The following is a 12,121-nucleotide window of genomic DNA, read 5'->3' on the forward strand; positions in this document are numbered from 1 at the left end:
AAAAGTAATACAGGCTCAACGGGAAAAAAAAAAAGCAACTGTTATGTGAAAGTGTATACCTCAGAAAACCCAAGTGTCTCTCAGTCCTATTCCCAGAGTTTAACAGTTTGGTGTATTTTCTTCTAGATCCTTTTTCCTGAATATGGTAATATGATATATGTATAATTAATAGTTAGTTATTAAATAGACAGTCCTTAATTACATTTCTGAGATGCCAGATATTAATAGTTACAGAATTTGAAGTAATAAAGTAAAGCTGATATTTAGCGTTAGAAATGTAAGGCAATCTGAAATTGCATGGATGGACGTAATAGTGCTTGATTATCTGTAAACGCACACACACATTCACGCACCAACTTGTACACACATAAGGCAAACACATGTAGGTGTATGCACATGCACACACACATTTAGACAGACAGACATCCAAAGCATATCCTTATATATATGTTCTCCTATGTGTGAACCTCTCCTGGTACCTGTTTTTGTCACCTCAGATTACATGGAACATCTTTACAGAATCACTTTTGGGATCCTCATATGGAGGTGAAAATACTTTTGGCATGATTGGTGACTCAGCCTCTTTTGACCATTCTTTATTCTTTCCTCCTTGAAATATTCTCATCCTTTGGATTCCTTGACACCATATAATCGTGATTTTCTTCCTACCTCCTTAAGCCACTTCTTATGTTCCTTTTAGCTTTTTTTCTATATGTGGCCCTTAAACGTCGTTGGAGTTCCCCAAAGCTTCTTCATAGGTCCTCTTCTCCTTCTCTCTCGGGGTAGTCTTATACACACTCATGGTTTTAATGGTTATCTATATAAATGGCCTATAAATTTATTTATCTTGGGTTGCAGACTTTTAATGAAGCTGCCTATTTGACAGCAGCTTTCCCTTTTCAAGGCTGTTCCCTTTTCTTGTTTCTTCCGCCTTTTCCTACTTCTTTTTATCCTTTGGAGTTGAGCTCAATTGCTACTTCCTCGAAGCCTTCCCTAAGCTTACCAGATAAGTTAAAATTGTCCAGAAAGGTTCTTATGACACTATGAACCTCTCATTTATAGCATCTTACAGTTGAAATTTTATATTTATTTATGTGATTATTTCATGATCTACAGTGAAATTCTGATTTATGCTATAGCATGGATGAACCTTGAAAACATTATGCTAAGTGGGAGGCTGGGCACAAAAGGTCACATTTTGTATGATTCCATTTATATGAAATGTCCAGATTAGGCAAAATGTAAAGCTATTTTGTTGTAAAGTATCTTTTTCCTCAAACATTTACTTAATGCTTATTATAAGTTGCATGTGTATATATATGCATACATATACATGCATATACATATTACATATATGTGTACATTTACATATACAGTTGACCCTTGAACAACTCGAGGGTTAGGGGTGCCGACCCTCTGGGTAGTCCAAAATCCAAGTATAACTTTACAGTTGGCCCTCTATATCTGACGTTCGACATCCACACATTCAGTCAACTGCTGATTGTGTGGTACTGTAGTACGTATTCATTGAAAAAGATCGTTGTATAAGTGGACCCAAGCAGTTCAAACCCGTGTTGTTCAAGGGTCAACTGTATGTATGTAAACACTTATACCTATTAGAAACACACATGTCAGGCTCTGTTGTAAATATTCAAAATACAAAGTTAATATAATTACTATTCTCAAGAAATTTAGAGTCTAGTGGGGGAAGGGAAAAATGTGTGCTCTAGTATGATCATGATCTAGTAAAACAAGAGAGAATACACTTACTGCCTATTAGAAAGTTTTTAAAGACTTCTTAGAGGAAATGAAGATTGAGCTGAGTCTTGAAGGTCAGAATAGATGTTTACCCAGATAGTGTTTGCAGTAAGAGAGAATGTAAAAAACTGGAATCATTAGAATCAAAGTATAGGCAGAGGGGAGCCATTATAGGATTAGAAGCTTGGGGATACTTTAGAAACATACTGTTATTCCCAAGTGGGGATAAGGGTTTTATGGGGGATGAATGTGTCTGGGAGTAGTTGGAGTTAGGGAGAGGGATAGAAAGCTGTTACCAGAAATTCAGGCAATGAATAATGAGGACCGGGGGTGGCGGTGGGGGCTGGATGGGATGAAGATAGAATGCCAAGGACATGGTGACTTGGAAACTGATTAACTGGAGGTAAGGAGTGGGAACAACTGAAAAAGACATGAGATTTCTTGCCTAGGAGCTGGTCTGTATTTTATAACATTTGCTTTGGCTGCTTTCTTTGGATTATTTTGTACAAGAGATATGCCTAGTTTTTATGCACTTACAGTTTTCTTGTATTTCAGGTAGATCTTCTGCGAGCAGGAGAAGTTCCTAAACCTTTCCCAACACATTTTAAAGATTTGTGGGACAGCAAGCATGTTAAGATGCCTTGTTCAGAACAAAACTTGTACCCGGTGGAAGATGAGGTAAGAACAAAACTGAACAGAACTGATGTTCTTTTAGTCTCTGAAAGGTATTTTAATACTTGCTGTTTGACTTCTGATTCTACCATGTAAAGGAACTTGGAATAGTTTCCTCATGTTTTTCTTTTCCTTAAAGAATGGTGAGCGAACTGCAGGGAGCCGGTGGGAGCTCATTCAGACTGCACTTCTCAACAAATTCAGTCGACCCCAAAACCTGAAGGTGTGTTCTTTTGCTATTCTTGTCTCTTACATGTAGTTCTTAGAGGTGGGCCCTGGTGTCCTCCCTCAGAGACATTTTTTGGTCTTTAATAGACTCAGGTAACAGCATTATTTATATGGTAAGTGCTTGCTTCCTGAGGAACTCTCTTTAGAGACATTCTTGGTTTACACTCCATCACTAGGAAATGAGTAGAATTGAGAGTTGTAAATTACTTGCCTGGAGCCACACAGAATAATTTGGAGAACCAGGAATAAGACTTCTGTTTCTTGATTGCCCATCCAGTTTCCTTTGGTCCTGGCTTCTCTTTTATTTTTGTTTTGGAATTATCATACTTCTGAAATGTCTTTAAAAGTAAATCAGAGAAGAATTATGACTTCACCATTGTTTGCCCAAAGGGAAGCTGAGTTTCCTAATGATTAAAGTATACATTAAGCATTCTACTTTTTATTGCTCTTAATATAGCTTCTAGCAGTTTCATAATTTATTAATCTTATATTTTGGCAATAATTCAATTTTTGCTTTAAAAAATATTTCGTTCAAGATTGTAAGGGCAACCATTAGATAGTTTTTTCTAATATTTAAAATATGAGTGAGAGTATATGTTTATTTTTGGCACTATAGCCTTATATAAACTTTTAAAGTTTTTGTAACTATAAACATTTTTTTATACTTCTGTGAAAATGGGTTTCATTTTATTTGAGAGACTTAATTTGTTGTATACAGTTTCTCAGGTTTAATACTGTTTTTTCATTTATTTATTGTTAACGAGTCCAAGCTCACTCTGCTCGCCTTATGACAGGCAAATAAATCAGGAGACAGGTGTTGAGGCAAGGAATATAACTTTATTCGTAATTATTCGGAAAGCGGGCAGACCAAGAAGATGGCGGACTAACGTCTCCAAAAAAACCATCTTATGGGGGTTTGGATGTCAGTTTCTTTTATAGAACAGAGAAGGGGAGGAGATGAGGAAGTAAAGTAAAAAGGCCATAAGTTTTGCAAATATCCCCAGGAATGGCCAGCCTTGGGGAGGAGATGTGTTAATTTCTTCTTTCTTGCAGACATTCACAGGTGGACAGGGTCAGGATGCTTCCCTGAACAAAGGCACTTTGTTTGACATTCAGGCAGAGGGGCACGGTTCCCTGAGCCAGCCATTATGGATAGACAGTATCCTTTTAGTGAATAAAAGCATCTGGAAAGCAAAGGTTAAAGTAAAAGAAACAGGTAGTCAGATTTGGCTCTTCCTTTCTACGTACTTACAAGTTATTCTTAAACTTTCTATACCTTTCCTGTAGCTCCTTTTTTTTTTCCTTAGCTCTTTTTTTCCTTAACATGAAAAATAGTGATAAGTTGTACTATAATATATTTTGAAAATTTTATTTCTTAGTGACAGTGTTTCTAAATCTTGTAATTACTTCTTTTAAATGGGAGGAATTCTCAAGGTCTCCCAGACTTTACTTATTGTTAATATTTTAATTACGTATGTACAAACGTAAAGCTACATATAAACTCTTCATAGTATCCAGCTATATCAATTTGATGTTTTTCCATTTTAAGCATTATGACCCATGATTTGAGTTGTGTTCATTATCACAGTCAAAACAATTTGTAATCAGCATTTCCTTTTTGCACAGATTTTTAAACACTGATCTGAGCCTTAAAATAGTATGCTGAGAAACTTAAAAAAAATACTGTATAAAGAAAACATTCTTTGTTTTGTATTTACTACTTTTTTTTTTTTAACCAATCACAAACAGTTGGTGGATGTTGGTAGAGGCAAAGATGGGATCCGTATGCAGAACATCAGCTTGTGAATAAGTATGGTGGTGACCACTTTGGTCCAGGTTTTTATGACTTTGGCATTTCTATACTGCAGTGCATCTTAGGATCGCTCTCTCTCTCTCCACCATTTTTATGTATTTGAAGCACCATCTTTCATTTCTACAGTGTGTTGTTTTTTGGCCTTTGTATTCATTCCCAAACCACAATTATATACTCATAAACACAAGCAGGCCAATCAAGAATACTATCCAGACTCCATTTGAAAAACACTGACTTAGGGCCTTTATGGCCTTACAAACAGGATTATTTAAGAATTTACATATTTTTTCTTTAAACACAAATGCAGAATAATCATAGTGTTCTAAATTACATACCTGCTTGCCTCTGTTAGCAATTCCTTAGTGCGCCATGATTACCTTAGGAAGGGGTAATTGCTTTAATCTGAATTTCCCTTTCTTGTTTATTTTATGGTAGATTCAACAGAACAGTAATCCACCGAGATTTTCTTCTGTTTATGGTAATTGTTTCCTTTGCTGAAAGAACACTATGAGAGGGATGGGGAAACGTTAAATCCCTCTTATTGAATATAATAATATTTTTGCTGTTTTTATGCCATTTGATGTTGAATTAAGAGGGATTAGAGATGTTAAAAATGTAAAAAAGGAACAGTGTCCTCAAAAGTTGATCTACACTGTAATATTTCTATGAATAATGTGTCTGGTAGTTTGTAAAGAATGGACTTCTTTCTGCTTTAACTCATTGTGCTTATTATGAATTATGAACAGAAAAAAAGTTACTCAGCTAAGAATACTGTATAGAGTAGCATCCAGCTTTTCTGGTGATAGGAGATCTCATGGTGGACTACTTCTAAGACTTGAAGACTGAAGTAAAAGTAAATATTAGTTAGGAGTTAATGCTAATTACACAACTCCATTAAAGAATTAGAGCATAAATGCTATTTAGAATGTTTTTCCTTACCAACTTTGAGGAATAACTTTGAGTACATCCTTTTAAAGAATGTAATTTGATGAGGTTTGACATTTGCATATACACTTGAAGCCCCCACTACAGTAAAGATACAGAACATTCCTGTCACCCTGCAAGGATTCTTCTTACTCATTTGCGGTCAGTTTCCTCTTTCTGTACTGGCCCCAGGCAACTATTGATCTGCTTCTTCTTTTTCCTTTTTTTTTAAACTATAGATCGGTTTACATTTTATATGAATGGAATCATGTATTATGTATGCTAGTGTGTCTGGCTTCTTGCACTTAGGTGAAGATCTTTGAGATTCATCCGTGTTGTTGAATGTATCAGTAGCTTTTTCCAGTATAAGCATTGTTTGTCCATTCACCCGTTGATAGACATTGCTATTTTTTTTAATAAATTTATTTATTTTTGGCTGCGTTGGGTCTTCGCTGCTGCACGCGGGCTTTCTCTAGTTGCGTCGAGTGGGGGCTATTCTTTCTTGCGGTGCATGGGCTTCTCATTGCGGTGGCTTCTTATGTTGCAGAGCACAGGCTCTAGGTGCGCGGGCTTCAGTAGTTGTGGCACGTGGGCTCAGTAGTTGTGGCTCGCAGACCCTAGAGCGCAGGCTTAGTAGTTGTGGTGCATGGGCTTAGTTGCTCTGCGGCATGTGGGATCTTCCCAGACCAGGGCTTGAACCCATGCCCCCTGCATTGGCAGGCGGATTCTCAACCACTGCGCCACCAGGGAAGCCCCAAAACTTGGGTATCTTCTTATTCCAAATAGATAAAAGACATTTTGTTGGCTCATTATTTAACCTAGCTGCTTGGTAATAATTTATGTGGCATGAAGTATTTTTCAGGAAGCTCTTTGGCAGAGTGTTAATTTTTAAAAACTTCATCAATTCTGAGGAAATTTGGAAGGTTTATAGTAATAATCTAACACAGTGTCTTTCAGACTTAATATGCCTTCAGTAAAAAAATTGGGGGGGGTGTATTACAGTCATAAATGTTTTTTTATAAATTCTATGTATTTATTACTTTAGTAATTTAATATATATTATAAAAGATAATCAAAATAGAAATTTTAAAGTATGAGATAAAATATAATTGTAAATAATTGTTCTTTTTGCATAATTAATGGATTGTCATGCCTACCCCACTCTGGTAACTAGGAAGTACTGCCTGTTCAGACAGTTGAAAATTGCACCAGCAGATGGCGCAATAGTCTAACTTTTTACAAAAATACGTAATTTACATGGACTAAGGGGGAAAGATAACCATTTTTATGTAGCTTATAAAAATAGCTAATAGTAAAGGAGAAAAGACCATTTTAGGCTTTAAGCTAATGTTTCTCAGTCTTTTTTTCATTATTGCTCTCTTCCCCAGGGAGCCTTTTTAGATATTTTTTTCCTAATTTACTCTCCTAATGAAATCTTAATGCTAATGCGCAGTGTATCTGTACATGTAGTGTGACTCTGTTGAAGACCAAAAGTCACTATATTTACTTTTTTTATCCCTAAGATCCAATTTTTGTCCACTTGAATTATATCGCCTCTGTTTAGAGATCATGTTTTAGAGTAATTATGTTTTTCCCCGTTACTTGAGCTTTCTAATCTCATTTTTCCTAAGTGAATAATAAATTAGTATGTGCTCTTTTTGTTCATAGTTACTGACGTGTAGTAGCTAATGGTAGGAGAAGCTTGCCCAACATTAAGAAATATACTGGAAATAGTTCATAAAGGAGACAGGCTGTTCATAGATAATTTCACTTTACTATATCATGACATTTTGTTTATGCTTTTTCCCTAGGATGCTATTCTGAAATACAATGTGGCATATTCTAAGAAATGGGACTTTACAGCTTTGGTTGATTTCTGGGATAAGGTAGAAGTATGCTTATTTCTTAAACTATGAAACTAATATGACAACTCTAATGGAAAAGTTTGAGAAAAATATGCATAATTCTGTCACACTAACACCATTATCATCTTTTATTTTTGTGAGAAATATTTCCTGCTATTTTATATGCAGCTAATTTTGAATTTTGCTTTAGTCTCTCATGATATGCATTTTCTGTTGTATTGTTGTACCATTTTCAGTAGTATAAAATGGCTGCATAGTATTTCATGTCTAGATTTTGATAATTTAATGATTCCCATATTCTCAGACATCTAGGTTGCATAAGTTTTACTCCCTTCTCAATTATACTGTAGTAACATCTTTATATATGTATGTGAATAAATACATGTATATGTTTTCCCAAATTTAATATTGTTTCTTTAGGTGATTCCCAGAAGTTAGGTGGCTAGGTCAAAAGGCACAAAACTTTTATAGCCCTGGATTTATGCTGTAAAATCATGTTTCCTCAGGGGACTGTAGCAGTTTAGTATGCTATCAGCAATGGGTAAGAATACCACTTTGATAGTACTGTTAGAAGAATAGGTATCATCCATTTTGAAAAACTGGCAGTATACCTTTTAAAAAAAAACATTTTATTTTGATATAATGATAGATTCACAAGAAATTGTAAAGAAATGTACAGGGAAGGTCCCATGCACACTTCATCCTATCTTCCCAAATGTTCATTGCTTAAATAAGTATAATACAATATCAGAACTAGAAAACTGACACGAGACCTTATTTAGATTTTACCAGTTATACCTGTACTCATTTGTGTGTGTAGTTATGTAACTGTATCTTCATGTAACCACCACCACAGTCAAGATACAGAACTGTTCCATCACCGCAGTGCTCACTGGTGCTGCCCATTATAGCCACACCAACTCCTTCCTAACTTCTGGCAACCACTAATCTGTTATCCCTGTGCATAATTTTGTTACTTCAGAAAGGTTATAGTTTGTAACCTTTTCACATTGCCTTTTGGTTCCTTTTTATTGCGGAGTAGTGTTCTGTGAGATTGATGTATCATAATTTAACTGTAAATGCATTTCAGGACATTTGAGTTGTTTCTAGTTTTTAGCTGTTAGAACTAAAGCTGCTGTGAACTTTCGTATACAGTTTTTTGCATAAACATAAGTTTTTATTTCTCTGGGGTAAATCCCCAAGAGTGCGATTGTTGAATTGTTTGATAAATGTATTTTTAGTTTTAGAAGAAACTGCCAGTATACTTTTGCTAGGTAAGTAGGCCTTCCCAAAGAGATACTTTCATATACAATCTGTTTAAAAGTTTTTTTATAATTTGATTTTTCTGCCCACAGTTTAATTATCCATGTTATATATGCTTAATTTACTAATACTAGAAACTGAAAGTAATTTTTGAAATGGAAACATTTTGAATTGAAATATTTTCAATATTACACAACTTTAACTTACCTAATAGAGAATAATTATTGAACTTTAAACATGTCCTATGTTTTTTTTAATTGTGGCCTTTCCCTCTCTGGTCTTTTTTTCAGATAAATAACTGTGAGATAAATAAGACAATAATTATTATTCCTATCGTAAATGAGTAGTTATGATTTAGAAATGAACTTTCTTGGCCAAAGTGACGTAGTTTGTCCCTGGTAGGACGGTGTAACCCAATCAGTGTTCTTTCCACTATTGCCTGCGATCACAGTCTGATGTCCCTCTGCACACACCTTCCCCTCCTACTTGCTGCTCATTTTCTCTGTAATTAGAGACTGATATGCCCCCTTCCTCCACTTTTCTGTATTGAAGTTCTGTCTCCCAAGACTAACATCTTCCTATCTACTCCCTCCAAAATGAGATGTCACCTTTCTTTGAATTTCCATGACAAATTTTAAAATTTATCTTGTGGCACTCCCTCTCTTTGCTTTGCTTTATTCTAGATGAAATGTTGACATCCACTGGTATGTCAAAAGTTTCTTGGGGCAGAGACTGTATCTTTCTTAGCTTTTGTTTCGTGTAGCATCTATACAATGTCTTATTTATCGTGTGTGCTCTGTAAGTAGTTATGGACTGGATTTCAACAGGAGATCAGGCAGTCATATTGGTTTTCATGGTTACCAAGGTCATGAGAATATTATCTAGAAGTAACGGTTTGAGTTAATAAAAACTGATGTTTCTGATTCCTTCTCCCACTCCCTGCCCACACACACAACACATCTAAATTAGACTCTTCCTTCTCTGAGCATTTTTAGTTAGTGATGTTCCAGTGTTCTTGTTACTTCATTTCCTGTGACATTACTGAAGATCAGTCTGTCCTCTAGGATTGCTGGTGGTAATCCAGAAGAAAGTGGTTGTTTAATTACATGGTCAGGAATCAAATATTAAGATTATTGTGAACCCTTAATTTTGAGTTACAAATAAGGAAGAACCTGAAAATGTGAAAATGAAATTGACAGTGTTATGAATAACACCACCACTCTCTTTTTTCCAGTAGTGTTTTGATTGTTTCACAAAGTGTCCGCGAGGCAGCATGATATAAGCAGTGGCTCTCAGATTTATTGTGTATCTGAATCCTGGAGGGCTTATTAAAAAGGTAGCTGCCGGGCTTCCCTGGTGGCGCAGTGGTTAAGAGTCCGCCTGCCGATGCAGGGGACACAGGTTCGTGCCCCGGTCTGGGAAGATCCCACATGCCGCGGAGCAGCTAGGCCCGTGAGCCATGGCCGCTGAGCCTGCGCGTCCGGAGCCTGTGCTCCGTAACGGGAGAGGCCACAACAGTGAGAGGCCTGCGTACCGCAAAAAAAAAAAAAAAAAGGTAGCTGCCTACCATCCTCTCCAAGTTTTCTGATTTAGTGGCTCTGGGATGAGACCTGAGAGTTTGCATTTCTAATAGTTTCCTAGGTGGTGCTGCTGTTGGTTCAGAGACCATGCCTTGAGAACTGCTGGTGGAAAAAAGAGCATAGAATTAGAAATGCGTATTTTGTTTCTTAGTCTCAAAGGTTTGTAACTTTGGGTAAGCCACATGACCTCAGGGTTAGTTTCCTCATTTGTGAAATTGACAAAATAACCACTTTATGCATCTTGATGACATGTCTTAAAGACCTAGCTAGCTAACTAATGTATCTGAAATCACTTTTAAAATTCTGGAATGATAATCAAATATGTTGTTACTTTCTTACCTCTGTAAACAGTTTGTTTTGCCTCTTTTCAAAAAAAAGTTTTTTCTGTCATTAACATATCTGAATTGTAGATATGTTGTAAAAATATAAGAAGTAAGACAATAAAAATTACTTGTGCTTTGGCTACCCCCAAACAATCACCTGAAACAACAATCTGTTTCAGGGCTTTGTATTCTCTTCTGGTTAATTTGTCTATTACTGCAGTAGTGCCACAATGTCTTAATGGCTATAGCTTCATAATAATTCTTGATATCTGGTAAAACGAGCCTCTCTTCATCAGTCTTCTTTCTCACAAGTGTACTGGCTATTCTTTATTCTTTCACGTAAATTTTAGAATCAGCCTGTTGGTGTCCATAAAAATCCTGTTGGACTCTTGAGTAGAATTGCATTAAATATGCAGATAAATTGGAAAAGATTTTACATCTACATAATACTATATATTCCTCTCCATAAGGATGGTATGGGTCTTCATTTATTTAGGGTTTTCTTAGATCAGACAGGACCTTGTATTCCGGTATTTCTCTTGCTTGCTGTCGTGGAAGCCCTCATCATCTGTTTCTTCATAGCATAACATGAGCTATGCCCCATAATTATACATTCCTGTATATTGTCTTAATTCAGTGTCTGCTCAATTGCTCAATTACTCTTAGGTTCCCTGGCATTTACCCCATTTGTGTTTGATTGCTGGCAGAGCCAAGGCGCACCCACTATCTTGGCCGTTGCCATATGCTTTAGGGAAAGATGTGAGATTTGAGCATAAAAGCACTTTGTCCCTTGCCTGATGGGAGCTGTTGGGAAGTTCTTTAGCTTTTCTGAGCCTCAGTTTTCTTCCCATAAAATGGGATTAACAGTAGCTACCTTGGAGTTTGATGTTCTGATAATTAGTGGCTTCTTGTGGTTCTTTCTCTCAAGACTCCAAACAGGAGGGAACAGGAGCAACCCAGACAGGCCTTGTTCCATCTGTCCATCAGCAGTCGTCGTAGGGCAAGAGCTGGGGGGAAGGTGTATTAGTCAGGGAAACAGCACCAATGGGAGAGAGATACATCTATATATCTATATCTATATATCTATATCTATATATCTATCATCTATATATATATATGGGGGAGAGAGAAAGAGAGGAAGATTTTAAGGAGGAATTGGTTCACACAATTATGGGGGCTGGCAAGTCTAAAATCTGCAGGGTGGGCTGGCAGACTGGAGACCCAGGGATGAGCTGATGTTGCAGATGATGTCCAAAGGCAGCCTGCTGGCAGAATTCTCTCTTGCTGAGGTAGGTCAGCCTTTCATTCTGTCCAGGCCTTCAACTGATTGGATGAGGCCCATCCACCTTACGGAGGGCAGTCAGCCTTACTAAGAGTCCGTTGATTTAAATGTAAATCTCATCCATTGATTTAAATGTAAAACATCCTCACAGAAACATCCAGGATAATGTCTCATCAAATATCTGGCCACTGTGGCCCAGCCAGGTTGAAACAAAATGAACCATCACACAGGGGCTTTGGAAATCTCTTTCTTTTAGCACTTCTCCCTCTTCTTCTGTAATTACATTGTTTGAACATACGTAAACATCAGGAAGATTTGCAATGTGCCTCCACATCCATTCCACAGAGATAGGATTCTAGAGTGGTTAGGAGCACAGATAGGGGTCCACATGGCCTGGGTTTGGATCCTGGGTG

At 36.7% G+C, this 12,121-nt stretch overlaps 1 protein-coding gene across 2 annotated transcripts in view; it reads left to right on the forward strand.

Annotated features, from left to right (window-relative positions):
• The window catches only part of PARG (poly(ADP-ribose) glycohydrolase), a 111,285-nt gene that overhangs the window by 11,970 nt on the left and 87,194 nt on the right, over positions 1 to 12,121 (forward strand). For both annotated transcript variants that reach the window (XM_082854144.1, XM_082854143.1), the window contains exons 5-7: positions 2,314 to 2,436; positions 2,570 to 2,653; positions 7,207 to 7,281. In XM_082854144.1, coding sequence (XP_082710270.1) covers positions 2,314 to 2,436; positions 2,570 to 2,653; positions 7,207 to 7,281 — 282 coding nt within the window. The remainder of the gene's footprint in view (positions 1 to 2,313; positions 2,437 to 2,569; positions 2,654 to 7,206; positions 7,282 to 12,121) is intronic.

The sequence above is a fragment of the Leucopleurus acutus genome (assembly GCF_964270905.1).
Source record: "Leucopleurus acutus genome assembly, chromosome: 14".
In the NCBI taxonomy this organism is placed as follows: Eukaryota; Metazoa; Chordata; class Mammalia; order Artiodactyla; family Delphinidae; genus Leucopleurus; species Leucopleurus acutus.